This window comes from Callorhinus ursinus, unplaced genomic scaffold (assembly GCF_003265705.2).
Source record: "Callorhinus ursinus isolate GAN/ISIS: 27379988/994484 unplaced genomic scaffold, GSC_fseal_2.0 scaffold8, whole genome shotgun sequence".
NCBI lineage: Eukaryota > Metazoa > Chordata > Mammalia > Carnivora > Otariidae > Callorhinus > Callorhinus ursinus.
Genome location: NW_027397070.1, coordinates 58,162,441 through 58,177,286, shown reverse-complemented (window position 1 = coordinate 58,177,286; position 14,846 = coordinate 58,162,441). Strand labels below are relative to the sequence as shown.

General features: G+C 41.3%; 1 protein-coding gene across 6 annotated transcripts in view; it reads left to right on the top strand.

Moving 5' to 3' along the window:
- Window positions 1-3,774, top strand: part of GALC (galactosylceramidase) — a 72,666-nt gene extending 68,892 nt beyond the window's left edge. For 5 of the 6 annotated variants that reach the window (XM_025869515.2, XM_025869516.2, XM_073895695.1 and 2 more), the window contains one exon: window positions 1,892-3,774. In XM_025869515.2, coding sequence (XP_025725300.1) covers window positions 1,892-2,038 — 147 coding nt within the window. In that variant the 3' untranslated portion in view covers window positions 2,039-3,774. The other variant, XM_025869517.2, reaches the window with a different exon arrangement.
- The last annotated feature ends 11,072 nt before the right edge of the window (window positions 3,775-14,846 follow it).

Here is a 14,846-nt window from a genome sequence, read left to right as displayed (position 1 = left end):
GATGCGGGGCTCGATCCCAGGACCCTGGGATCATGACCTGAGCCGAAGGCAGACGCCTAACGACTGAGCCACCCAGGCGCCCCAGCAGTAGGGATGTTTGAACCAAGCAGACCTGTGTGCATACTTCCTTGCTGACACCTGCTAACTTCCTGCAAGTTAGTCACCTCTTTGAGCTTCTGTTTCCTTATCTGTAAAATGGGGATAACTTCTGTAAGGTTGTTTTAGGGTTAAATGTTTTTATTCTTTCATTCAATACATGTCTATTAAGCACCTTGTATGTATACTTTACTAGGTGCTAGGGATGCAGCAGTGAACAAGACACACAAGGTTCCTGCTCTCCTAGAGCCTATATTCTTCTAGGACACAGGTTGGCAAAGTCTTTATTTTAGGCTTTGTGAGCCATCTGGTCTGTGCAACTTTGCTCGACTCTGCTTGTGTCACAAGAAAGGAACTACAGACGGTGGATAAATGAATGTGTGTGGCTGTGATTCCAATAACATTTTATTTGTAAAAATAGGTGGCTGGCCTGTGGGCCATAGATGGCTGCCTCCTGTTCTAAGACAGTAAAAAAACCCATCAGTCAATCCAATTGCGAAGAAAAACATGGGACAATGAGATAAAATAGCTCCCCTATCTGGATTCTCTAGGTGGAGAGAGCAGGGGAAGGGCTCTTGAAGTTGGTGCTCTTTGAGCTGAGATGTGCCTGGTGGGAGGAGTACTAAGCAGAGGACGCTGCTGGTGACTGGCCTGGTGTGAGGAGCAGCCTGGAGGGCGCTGCCAGCAGGCGGGCGTGGGGAGGGGATGAAGTGCAGGTAGGCTGTGTGACTGAGTATTGGCTCAGTGTTAATAGTCCCTGTTGGCCACTTTGAGGGCTGCAGAGAACGGCACACATATATGGCAGTGGGAACGTGAGTTCCCTGAATGTGGAGTTGGACAACTAAGATTCAGGTTCTAGCTCTGCTGGTGAATCTCTGATTTTGACTTTTATTCTCACATCTCCGTATCTCCCTCCATAAGATGAAAGAATGAAATTAAGCCCCATTGCATTGTAATTCTGTGACTTAAAAACAGATTTTATTTTGGTCCTTAGCCTAGTGCTTTGGATCTTTAGCTCTTTACCCTTTGAAATTAGCTACTTTTAAATGTTTAGCTGCAATTGATATGCTGTGAATATATGCTCATACACATGCTATAATAATGATAATAAGAGCTAGTGTTTATTATCTGCTGTATGCTGGGCACTTGGCTCTGCAGGAATGGCAGCTGTCTGAAGAAATTATTTTTATCTTTCTCTGTCAGTGACCAGTAAGTCATTTCTGTAGATATTTTCCCTTCTTACCCCCTGATCTCCCTCCACCCCAATCATCAGTTTAACTGATGGTCACTATTTTTCTAACCTAAGGGTGGGCTCTTCATGTAACTTTGAAGTGATATTCTGCACATGGGGACAAAAAGGACTTCAGTAAATGGATGCTCTGGCTCCAGGAGCCACGTCCAAAGAGCTGGTGGCTGTTAGACAACGTGTGTGCACGCAAGTACTTGTAAATTACAAATGTTTGTTTATTTTAGTGGGCTTTTGTCTAAAACTTTATGATGCTATGGAAAGTTTTAACATTTCTGTTGGTTTTACAGCATCTTGGTGGGGTACAAGGAAATCCTGAGGTCTTCCTTGTGCCTTGAAAACTTTTTACATACGTAGATAAGAATTTCCTCTGAGAGAATTTTTCCTGTGTTTCCAACTTTTGCTTAGACTGTGGAATTGTGCTTTGCCATGGTCTGAAGCGAGAAGGGTGTTTGCTCCACTGACTAGAGTGGACGTACGTATTAAGAAACAGACCTCAGAGAATCATTTTTATACGTCTTCAAGGGGGTGCTTTTATCTCTCCTCCAGGGCCGGTTCTCCTCTGGCATGCTGAACGGCAGGTATGTCTGGACGAATATCCCTGTGAGTTTCCCGAAGAATGGCTGGGCCGCCATTGGAACTCACTCCTTTGAATTTGCACAGTTTGACAACTTTCATGTGGAAGCCACAAGCTAATATTCACGGAGCACCATAGAACCACTCTGGATTTTCTTTCTTTCTGGTTTTGGTTGAGAGCCAGTTCTTTTGATGGATCAATATATGAGCCTCTTGGAGGCTAACAATAGTGAAGAATAAATGGGGAGAGAAATACATGTTTGCTTGATCTTCTGGAAGATATTTTTAGAACTAATGCCCAGGGAAACCAATGAATCTTGAACATGAGCTGATATGTCCCCTAAAATTCAAGCTGTGCAGCGGACCTCTTGTGAGGCATGGTTTGGGTGGTTCACACCTCGAAGCCTTGGCGTTGATGCTGAGGTGGCTTTCTCCATCGCACGCGCAAGGGATCGTGTGGACGGCAGTAACCCAGTCATCACAGAGACCGACTGTGTGTCTGAGTGAGCGGATGGCCTGGTCCGGAGGTCACACCACACCGTAGGGAGCTGAAGAACACTGGAAGTGCTGCTTTTTGAAAACCACTTCAACACATTAATCTTAACACTCTAAAGAGTATTTTGTCTTTTCCTTTTTACGATGATGCTTTTGAATAATAGATATGATGAGTGGATGATTGCAAAAATGCCTCACTAATAAACTACCTCTAAAGCTTGTCCTGCAGTAATCAATATGAGCAGATTAATTGGGTTATCTGCAGTTATTAATTCTTTTAAATCCGACCTTTAGTCTTGTAACCCTTAAGATTCTCTGAACATTTCCCCAGGTGGCTGGAAGGAGGAAGAAAATCCCACATAGCCAGTGCTTTCCGTGGGTCTACAGATGAAGCTGGAGCAATTTTCTTGTGTGTCATGTCACGGTGCCTCTTGTGGCCTTCTTGTGTGCCGCTGGTCATGGACTAACACAGCTAATGCGTTCTCTTATCTTTGTGCGTGGAAGAAGGGGCACGCTAAGCTTCTGCTAGTTCATAGAATTGGATCATCCTTTAATATTCGGTATGATTAGATGCATTTATTTCATGAAAGTACAAATGTGTTTATATTTGAGTGTGGGGAGCGTATTTCTCATGCAGTATAATTTATATCGAAGCATTAGTGGACCTCCTAGAAACAACTCCATTGTTTATGTCGATAAAGTAAATTCTGGAATTCTCTAAAATGAAAGTTCAAAACTTCACTGGACTAATACTAGAATTTTGGTATTTGTAATGGTTTAACATAGGCTAAACTGAATGAAGTTTTGTATTTCTATTAAAGACAAAAAGCTCAATATTAGAATACATCAGATTATAGAGAAAAATTTTTAATTAAAACCAAGTCTAAGTGATTTCCACTTCAGGTCTCTACAGATTTTTTAAGTTAGCTTTATTGTGGTATAATTTACATACAATAAAATGTTCCCATTTTAAGTATACAGTTAAATGAGTCTTGATAAGTGGATACACCCACAAAACCAACACCCCAACCAAGCTATGGAACATTTCCATTACCCCAGAAAGTTCTTGTGTTGCACCTGTGCAATAATATCTTCTCACCTGCCCCCATCTCAGATTTCTGTTGCTCCTGATAAGTTTTCATTGTTCTAAAACATTATAGAAGTGGCATCATACACTGTGTACTCTTTTGTGAATGGTTTCTTTCATTCAGCATAATGCTTTTGAGATTTGTCTACGTTGCTATGTATATCAATGGTTTGCTCCTTATTTCAAAGAATATTCCGATTAAACCACAATTTGTCATCCTCTTCCCTCACTTTTTGGAATTACAAATAAATCTGTTATGAACATTTGTGTACAAGTCTTTGTGTGGACATATGTTATTTCTTATTTCTTTTTTTAAAAGATTTATTTATTTTAGAGAGAGCAGGGGAAGGAACAGAGGGAGAGCAAAAGAGACAATTTCAAGCAGACTGCCCGCTGAGTCTGGAGCCTGACTCAGGGCTCGATCTCACGACCCCAATATCATGACCTGAACTGAAATCAGGAGTCAGACACTTAACCAACTGCACCACCTAGATGTCCCTGTTTTCATTTAATACCAAAGAGTGAAACTGCTGGCTCTTTTGGGAAGTGTATGTATAAAGTGTATAACTTCATAAGAAACTGCCAAACTGTTTTCCAAAATGATTGTATGATTTTACACTCCGATCAGAAGTGTTTGAGAGTTCCAGTTGCTCCACATTCTTTTCAATGCTTTATATTATTATTCTTTCTAATTTTAGGCGTGTGGGTGTGTAGTAGGCACATGAGATGTTGAGCATCTTTTCATGGGCTTAGTCATTACTCATGTATTTTGTGAAATGTCTATTCAGATCTTTTGCTCATTTAAAAAATTGGCTTTTCTGTCTTATTGAGTTGTAAGAGCTTTGTATATATTTCAGATTCAGTTTTTAAAGAGATTTTGTTTATTTATTTGAAAGAGAACACATGAGTAAGGCGGGGGGGGGGAGAAGAAGAGGTAAAGAATCCCAAGCATACTCTGTGCTGAGTATGGAGTCCAATGCGGGGCTCGATGTCATGACCCTGAAATCATGACCTGAGCCGATACCAAGAGTCAGAGGCTTAACTGACTGAGCCACCTGGGCACCCCCAGATGAAATTTTTTAAATCAGAGAGATGTTTTATAAATAGTTTTCTCCAAGTCTGTATCTTTTCAAGAATACAAAATTTTAATTTGGAAGCGCATTTCGTATTTTTTTCCTTTTATAAAAGTAAGTTTTTTTTTGGTGTCCTAAGAAATCTTTGTCTATCCCAAATTCACAAGGATCTCATTCTTTGTTTTCTTCTAGAAGTGTTATATTTTAGCTTTTATATTCAGGTCTGTGACCCATTTTGCATTACTTTTTGCATATGCTGAGAGGTGAGGTTTGAGGTTCATTTTTTTTTCTTATATGGATATTCAGGGTTTTTTTGAGTGTCATTTGTTGAAAACACCATCCTTTGTCAAAAATCAATTAGACTATCTATGTGTACATCCAGAAGTAAACACTGTATTTTATTCTATTGACTTAATGTTTATCCTTAGCCAAATACCACACTGTCTTTATTTCTGTAGCTTTATAGTCGATGTTGAACTCAGTTTAAATCCTCTCAACTTGTTCTTCAAAATTGTTTTGGCTAATATAGGTAAACATAAAGTTTCCATATAAATTTTAGACTCACCTTACATATTCCTGCAAAGAGCTTCTAGAATTTTTATTTGGGATTACATTAAAATTACAGTTCAATTTGGAGGGAAGGGATTTCTTACTTGTATCGACCCTTCAATCCATGAACATGCTCCACCTCCACATTTTTAGGCTTTCCATACTTTTAGCCATTTCTGTAGTTTTCTGTAGAGACCAGGTTTTGCATGTATTTTAAATTTATCATTAAATATTTTATGGTTTTTTTAATGCTGTTGTACATGGTATTTTTTTAAATTTCCTTTTTCAATTATTTGTTGCACATACATTGAAATATAGTTGCTTTTCTTCTGTTGACCTGTAAATACCACTGCTTCTCCCAGCCTTCCTGGGACAGGTGCATCACTGAGTGTACCAAATACTTCTAGCGGCCACACACCACTAGAGCAAGGAGGAGGAGCACGCTGGGACAAGGCTGGCACGTTCCTCTCTCCTGCAAGGCCCCTGCAGTACCTCTATGCTACCTGGCAAAAAAGTTATCACAGTATCACAGAGCAGGTCAAAATAGGGATTGGGGCTGGGAAACCGTAACAGAAGCAGCGCGGTTCCAGTTTCTACATTTCTTTTTCTTTTTTTTAATTTAATTTTATTATGTTAATCACCATATATTACATCATTAGTTTTTGATGTAGTGTCCAATTTCTACATTTCTTGTGTTAGTTTTGGCCATTTGTGTCTTTCAAGGAATTTGTCCATTTCACATAAATTGCCTAATTTATTGGCATAAACTTTTTTGTAATATTTCCTTATTTTATTGTCTATGTTTCTAATATGGCCAATTTGTGCTTTCTCTTTTTTCATCTTTATTAGTAAGAGTTTTGTCAATTTTATCTTTCAAAGAACCAGCTTTCGGTTTCTTAAATTTTTTTTCCCTATTTCTTTGTTTTTTGTTTCACTGACTGCTGCTTGTACAGCCATTTACTTTGGGTTTCATTTGCTCATTTTCTAGCTTCTTAAGATGTAAGCTTAGATGTTTGGGTTGCGATTTTTTTTTTAAATATAGACAAACAACACTGCAAAGTTTTGTGTAAAATACCGAGCAGCATCTCACGTATTTTGATATGTCACGATGTCTCTTTTTTATTCAGTTGAAAATGTTTCCTAATATCCTTTTTATTTTTGACATTTATGCTAATTAGAAGTGTTCCATTTATAAATACTTGAGGATTTTCCAGATTTTATTTTGTTGTTGTTATTGATACTTAATTCTGTTGTGATCAAAGGATATACTCTGCTGGATTTCAATGATTTTAAATGTATCTAAGCTTGTTTAGATGGGTTTAGATGATCCAATTTATCTTAGTGTACCCTTCAAAAGAGTACACATTGTGCAGTGATTGGCTGTAATACGAATATTAATTAAGTTATGTTGGCTGATTGTGTTGTTTAAGAATTCTATGTGTTTACTGATATTCTGTCTACCGGTTCTATCAATTACTGAGAGAGGAGCATTGAAGTCTCCAGATACAATTGCGTGTTTTTTCTTTCTCCTTCAGCTTTGACAGCTGGACTCTTCTGGGGCTTTTAGAGCTTTGCTAGGGGCCGTCTGGGTGGCTCAGTCGGTTGGGCGTCTGCCTTCGGCTCAGGTCACGATCCCGGGGTCCTGGAATCGAGTCCCGCATCGGGCTCCCTGCTCATCGGGGAGTCGGCTTCTTCCTCTGCTCCTCCTTCCCCTCCCCCCCGACTTGTTCTTTCTCTCTCTTCACACAAAAATAAATAAATAAAAATACTTTAGAGCTTTGCTAGGGCACGAGGGTGCTAGAGCACTCCTCCAGGTGTAGTATGGCCCTATTCCCAAGGCAGGGAATTCTCTTGGGGTGAAATGAACACTCTCCACTAGAGTTGTTCCGATCTTGACCATCCCCCAGCCCTGTGAGAATCCTGATAGTTGTACAGCTAACGGGACCCCGGGTAACTGTTCTTTCCTCATGTATCCTTTGCCTAGCTCTCGGGGTTTTGAGCTATGAATACACCAAGGGAGCCCTCTGCCGACGTCTGGACCTCTTTTTCTGCAGAGCTTCCTTCTCTCTGGTGCTCTGCATTGTGTGTCTCAGCCTCCTCGAACTCGGATTTTATCTTCACAGCTCCACAAGCCCACCTTCCGTATTTACCCCTGTGTACTGGAATCTAGTAGATGCCTCCAGACAGAAACTGGGGGTCACGGGGTTCATCCCTTTTGTTTCCCTTCTTGCAAGGCTCACAGCCCTGGGCTGCCTGTTGTCTAACTCCCTGAAACAGTTTCTTAGAGAGGAAGGGCCGATCCAGTTCCAGTTGTTATTCTCTCGTGGCTGGAGATGGAGCTCTCAACCCATTCAACTTAATATTTAGTCTTCATGGACCTTTTCCAAAATCCTTTAACACGAATACTTTGAGCCCTATCCCGTTATGACTTTGATGCTGTTTCATGTGGAATCTTGCTCTTCTCAAGCAGCTTGTAGCTCTTGGGGTATGAAGAATGTATCTCATGCTTCTACATTCCCTCTTTCGGGGCTTAGCGAGAACCTGACTTCTGATCAGGTTGATTTGAAACACTGGATTTATATGTGGTGACAGGTAACCATGAATTGTATTTATTGAAGCAGATCCAGCAGAGCCTCTAGATGAAAGCGCTTTGTAAACTGCCAGACTGACTTCACATACTGTCTTAGTCCTTTCAGGCTGTTGTAACAAAATACCACAGACTGCGTAGCTTATCAACACCAGAAAGTTCTCACTGTGTCCTCACACGGTGGCGGGGGCTGGGGAGCTCTCTGAATCCTCCAAGAGCACTCATCCTAGTCATCTGGGCTCTACCCTCATAACCGAAGCACCTCCAAAGGCCCCACATACATCCCCATTTCATCACAACAGGCATTAGGATTTCAACCTAGAATTTTGGAGACAAACATTCAGAGCACAGCACATACCTCAAAGTGTGGGGAGCACCATGGTGAGAGTATGGGATTTGAGTCCTAAGGTTTGAGTTCAATGCCACCTCTGCTACTGATTAAACTTGGGCTGAATCATTTAAGCCTTCTAGATGGAAGCTGCGGTGTGTAAAGCAAAGATCCTAGGCTGGTCACTAAGACACCTTCCAGCCCTTACTCTCTCATTCTGTAACTCGTAAAGCTGCATTTCTTCGTTTCATTCAAATCTTGCTTACCCGAAGAAGTAACTTTTTTTTTCCCCTAAATCACTAATGTTTGCCACTCACTGTTTCCCAGACTCGAAGATGATCATACAATGCCCTGTATATTTTCATTCTGGCAAAATGGCTTCATCAAGGGAAATCATTGTGCAAATGGTATTTTGGTTCATTTTAAAGTAATATGGATAAGCCATATTGCAGATTCCATTCTTAAAGGTATGTGATCTGCATAAAAAGGATTGTCTTTATCACTCTTGCAAAACTATTCATAATATTCTTAAGCTATCACGGTGTCCAAACAAGAGGTAATCAAGAGGCATGATTTAGAAACCACAGTGTTCTGGTTTTTGCTCATAGGTAGATTCTACCTAACACTTGATCTTTCTCTTGTTAATATTTTACTTTCACTTGAAAGAAAGCTTGCTTTTCTTTGTATGTCAGAAGTATTATAATTTGACCATATTATTCTAAAAATAGCCATTTTTGCTTAATTCAAGCCCATCGCTGACTTGAAACAGTTCTAAAATGTGTTCCCTTTCTCCTCTCCCTCATGCATTTCCCTTTCTTCCATCCTCCCCCCTCCTTCTCCACCGCCTTTTCTCCACTGCCCCTTCCTTCACCAATAAAGTAGAACGGGATGCTCCAGAGAATTGATAATTTGTTACTGAACTAGGAAAAAATGCAAACACTCTGAGGGATTGTAGGGGGTTGTTGGACAAGAAATTTGAAATGAATTTGTTCCAACAAGATATTTATAGTTTGCACATTCCTGGGGGCGGAAAACGTTATAAAGCGATTTGAAGATTATACTGAAAAGGCAGTTTATTACTCTCTGCATCTGTTTAACAGATTGCACTGATTAATGTTTTTGAATTGTGTGGTATGTATTTAACACAATGTGGCAAGTGTTTTTAAGCCCACATTAAAGATTTTATGTGCAAGGTGGTACCATGTTGCTTTGGGAATCAGCATGGACTTTGGGAGCTGTGATGTCGCTGCAGTGGATTTACTGCTCTATTTGATAACAAACAGGCTGTCAGCCACTCAATTGGAAGACCCCACTAGGCACAGGCAGATGATACAAGTTCCTTTAATGTAGGCAAATGGCACTAAATCTTAACCGTGTATGGGTGGCTCAGCGTGGGACACACAGGGGCATCCTGCCAGGAGGGGTTGTATAATTTCTGGCCCTGAAGGCTCACAAGATTTCTCACCTGCTTCTGATGGGGATGGGAATTGGTCAGGTTGTTTGCAAATGGGAGGATTCAGGATGTTTCTACCCACCTGCTTCTTCCCAATTGCTCTGCCGGTTATGTGCGTAGCTACTCCCTAGGTGTAACTGATAACAGTCTCAGAACAATTTGAGAATTCAGTGCAGGACTAGGTGAGTTGAAGGTCAATTTCTCAGGTATAGAATCCTCCTGTCTGTCTGGGTCAGAGAGCCTCCAGACCTCTCTTTCCACACACCCACTGTGACAGATTTATATATACTGTTATTATTTTTGCAAATAAAACTACCCAAGACTCTATGAAAATCAATTTTGTGTCAACTTGGATGGGCCATGTACTCAGATATTTGATCAAACATTATTCTAGATGTTTCTGTGAAGGTATTTTTGTGGATGAGATTAACATTTAAGTCTGTAAACTGAGTAAAGAGGATTACCCTCCATAATGTGGGTGGACCGTAGCCAGTCAGTTGAAGGCCTCAATTTAAAAAAAAAAGACTGACCTCCCTGGAAGAAGAAGGAATTCTGCTAGCAGACTGCCTTTGGACTCAAACTGCAACGCTTTCCTGGGTCTCTATCCTGCCAGCCTGCTCGGCAGATTTTGGACTTGTCAAGCCTCTATCATGGTGTGAGCCAATTCCTTAAAATAAATATCTCTATATGCATATGGCCTACTGGTTCTGCATCTCTGAAGGGCCCTAATACAGATGGTCTTATCCTTGAAGTGGATCTTGGAATTCTTAAATGAAAGTAGATAAAATTTTCTATTTGGGGTACTGCATTACATTTTCTAATAAAAATGTCACTTGGAACATGAAGATTTGGGTCTGTTTTTCATAGCGGAATTGAGGAGAACATGAGAAACCTTCAATAATCACAAACATTTGTGAATGAATGTCGAATTGAAAGCTTACCATTAGTCTAATTGCGATGACATTTTTCACTCTGGCAGGTGTAAAGGATGTAGGAGCCATTAACTTAATCCTCTAAAAAGAGTGCATATGGCATGCTTGCAGGGTTATGGTGATATTTAAGTAAAAAGTTTGTTAAAAAATTGACTTTTGAAAATTTATCTTTTGCATGTTTCAGTAGCATTTTACTCCCACATATTCCTTTTGCTTATTGTTGTTCAGGAGAGGAAAAAGGCACCCGACCCTTCCCTTTTCAGAAGACGTGCTGGAAAGACTAATTTACATGCCATTGACCAGAATTCGGTAAAATTGTACCTGGAGTCACAAGAGAGGCTAGGAAGCAGGTCTTTTCGTTGGACACCTTGAGATCTCAGATGAAACTGGGGTTCAGTTACTAAGAATAAAAGGAAACATGAATGTCAGGGCACAAGTCTCTAATTTTATTAATGTTATTTAAAAGCTCAATCTGGGGGCGCCTGGGTGGCTCAGTCAGTTTAGCTCCGGACTCTTGGTTTCCGATCAGGTCATGATCTCAGGGTTGTGAGATTGAGCCCTGCTTTGGGCTTCGCACTCAGTGGGGAGTCTGCTTAGGATTCTCTCTCTCTCTCTCTCTCCCCCTCTGCACCTCCCCCTGCTCTCTTTCTCTCTCTCTTAAAAAATTAAAAATAAAATCTTTAAAAGCTCAATATGTGGAAGAACATTTTGCCTATCATTCTCAGTACTATTATCTTAAAGCCAGTGGATGGAATCACCATTTTAGGGGAGACCCCCATCCCCACCCCCCCTACACTCATTCTTACTGGAAAATGTTAGCACTGGCAGGGGCCTGAGACATCACCTGCCACAGTTCTGTCGTTTTGCAGAGGAAGACAGTAGAACCCAGCAAAGTGAGTTTGACCTGCGTGAAGCCTGGGAAGGCTTCCTGGATCAGGCAGTGGGCCATCTCAGGCTGGTGTACGCACGCGCCCCTGATCCCTGTCATTGCAAGTTTAGTCGAAGTCAGAAAGTTGTCCGGCCCTTCGGTGCTGCATTGTTTCTTTCCATGGAACCCAACTACAAACACCTGCCATTTGGGAATCCCAAGCCTGAGTAAAAGGCTGCAGACGTGTGCTGTACCACACACACTATTTTTTAGCAGTGCAAGGATCATTCCCATTCTCAGCATCTTGAAATAATAACAGCTGGTATCTATTGAGAATTAGTTTGTAAGCTCCATGGAAGCAGGGATCAGGTTTGATTTCACGCACCGCTGTGTCCGTGGTGCCTCGCATAGTCCTCGATGCAGAATATAATACAAATCAACAGCGGCTGTGTGGGTGGAGGTCGTGTTTACGAGGCGGCAGGCACTGTGTTAAGTGCTTTGCTCCGGGGATCTTATTGCATCCGTCGCAATCCCATGAGGTAGGCAATACTTGAAACTAAAATTTTTGAAAATGTGCCCAAGGATACAAACATAGGAAGTGTCAGGGCCCACACTAGTCCGTGTGACTCCATCCTGAATTACTTGGGAAGCTGGAGATTTTGGGGTTGCCACTGATTATCACAGAGATGTATAAAACTGTTAGACTAAATATGGGGAATTTTAAAAGCCTGTGTAGCTGACGTGTTACCCAGCACTAAAGATACGTGATTTTAACCTTATAAAAAATGGAAGACTAAGACAGGAAAAGGCTGACCTATGGAACAGCCAAAGATAATTGGGTATATTTCTGGGGATGTGGTGAGGTGGCGTGGAGAATAGTTATTCAGGAAACTTCCACCCTATCTTGTTGGAGATGTCAACAGACTTTCTTCTGAGCCATACATTCCATTTGAAAGTGCCATCCTGTGGTGTAATCACATCTAGAACACGGATGAGAGTCACTGAGATCTAACTCCCAGGAATCTGACGCTCTTTTTCAAAGGAAATGGGGTATTTGTGCGAGAGGAGAGCCGTGAGCTGCAGGAACTGTCTCTCTGAGGTATCTATGTCTCAGGCACTGCTTCTCCACCTCATTGGGAGAGAATTTTTGTATTTCCGTGTATGAGGTTTATTGTTTTTCCTTTTTGTTTGGCTTGAGGCATTTCTAATGCCAGAAACCTGTGTTAAGTGGTGAATACATGATCCTGTTTCTCAGACCCATCTGGAGAGACTTAAGCCATTGTGTCTGGAACAGAATCCCTCAACAGACCCGTGGCACTGACTTGGTCTAGGGGTCAGGTCTTCGAGTGGTCGATGTGGGTTAGAGGCCACGTGGCTGCACACCTTCAAAGGTTTTGTTTTTCTCTCCCTCCATATTTCTGGAGCCTGGTTGTTCTCATCCATGGGTGCGCGGTGGAATCATCTGTAGAGGCTGAAGCTACTGATGCCCAGGTTCCACCCCAAAGGATCGGATTTAATTGGGTTTGGAGGAGGGCTCCAACACTGGTCCTTATTTTAGAAGTGCGCAGGTGATCCTGAAGGTGTGGTTGGGACTGAGTCATTCCTGTGGCCTCCCAAGGCTCCTGCCCTGGCACCCATTGTTTTTTTTTGCCCTTTCCCCCTTCCTGTGTTCTGACTCATCTAGCATGAGGGCTGCTGATTATATTGGATGGCATTTCCAAGACTGTCAAAGAGTGAGTTTGATTGGGGTAGGGGGAGGGCGGGGGAGGATGCCTTCTACAAAAAGCCTGGAGTGCGGTGTATGTAACAAGGGACTGTTTTTCTTTTTAATTAGAAATTAATGAATGAACCTCAGGAAGGAAAAAATAAAAACCAAACAAGTGTGAACTAGAAGAGTTTTATAGTTTTTCTGTAACCAGTAAATCTGAGTGCAGGTTATCTCCTAACAAATGGAAAAATTAGGCCCAATGAATGCTTTTCTAAGGAAAGACTTTCATAAAATGGACTCAAGAGGAACTGAAAACAAGAGAATGACCAATTATCATGATGGAAATTGAGCCATTTGCCGCAAAACATCAGGTGCAAACAGTTTCCCGTAGATAATTTTAAATTATTGAGGATCGGATGGTTCTTAGGCTTGTTTAAAGTGTTCTAGAGCAGAGAAAAAAGAAGTAAAGCTTCTGAATTACCTTCAGGAAGTAAGCACAACATTGGTATAAAGTAATGGGTTGGGATGGTACTTAAAAACAGCTAAGAACCTAATCTTCCTGAAGAACATTGATAAGAAAATTCCAACTAAAGTTTAAGCACATAGAATCCAGCAAGGCAGAAAAGGATAGGACCATAGCCAAGTGAGGTTCATTTTAACAAATCAAAGATGGATCAGTAGTGGAAATCTGCTAACGTAACTCTCTCTTTCAATGGGCAAAGGAGGGGGAAAGGATGTTGATTTCAGTAGAAGTGGCAAGAGCGTTTGATGTAAGTTCATAATGTTCCGGATACACAAAACAGTAAAATGGTAGTAGATCATATTAGGGAAATTTCCATGAGTTATTTTCATTATGCTTAGTGGTAAAATATGTTCAGAACCAGTTTCTAAAGTTAGCAATGCATGGGACGCCCACAGCAATAACCACTCTGATTTAACAGCTATAATGGGAAGGTTAGAGCGCCAAGTGAACAGCGTTTACTATGTTCCAGGCAAGTCATCTCATCCTCCCAAAACCCTGCAGGAAAGATACTATTCTTCCCATTTTTCTGATGAGAAAATAGAAGTACAGAGAAGTCACTTGGCCAAAGTCACCCTGCCTGGAAGTGACAGAGCTGAGATTCAAATCTGTGCCCTTCCAGGAAGGAAGTTCTTGGTAACAGGAGACTTGCCTCCACGGAGATTGGAAGATAATTTTATAAAGATGGCATTCCCTTTAAGTTTATTAGTGAATGAAGCTGTACTCCAATTATAATTGCAATACGCTTTTCTTAACTCAAGAAAACAAAGTTCCTCTGGAGGAATAGGTACTCAAGGATAGCAAGAAAAAAGCCAATCTGTGACTAAGACAATGAGCATGCTAATGGCCCGGGAACAGATGAAGGGAGGACGTGGAACAGGAAGCTGGCAAACTAAGGCTAGCAGGCCAAATACAGCCATGCCCGTCCGCTTACAGCTTATCTACAGTTGCTTTCATGGTTCGATGGCAGAGCTGACCAGTTGCCACAGAGACCCTAGGGCCAAGAGATCCCAAAATGTTTGCTGTCTGTTCTTTTCCAGAAAAAGTTAACCACCCCTTGGCATGGAATAAAGTCTACATTCAAGTGTCTATGGAAAGCATTTAAAAATCAGTGGGACTATTGGATTATGGCCATTGTCTTATTTCTTGTGCCTCCCCCCATACAAATTGTAAATAGTAAGTAATAATTGTACTGAATGAAAGAAAGGATCATTTTTATTTCCTTGATGTGGGAAGAGGCACCCTCATGCCACTAGAAAGTCAATCTTTATAAAGGGCAGAGTCAGCCCCCTGACTTAGCAATCTTACTTCAAGAAGTATCAGCCAAG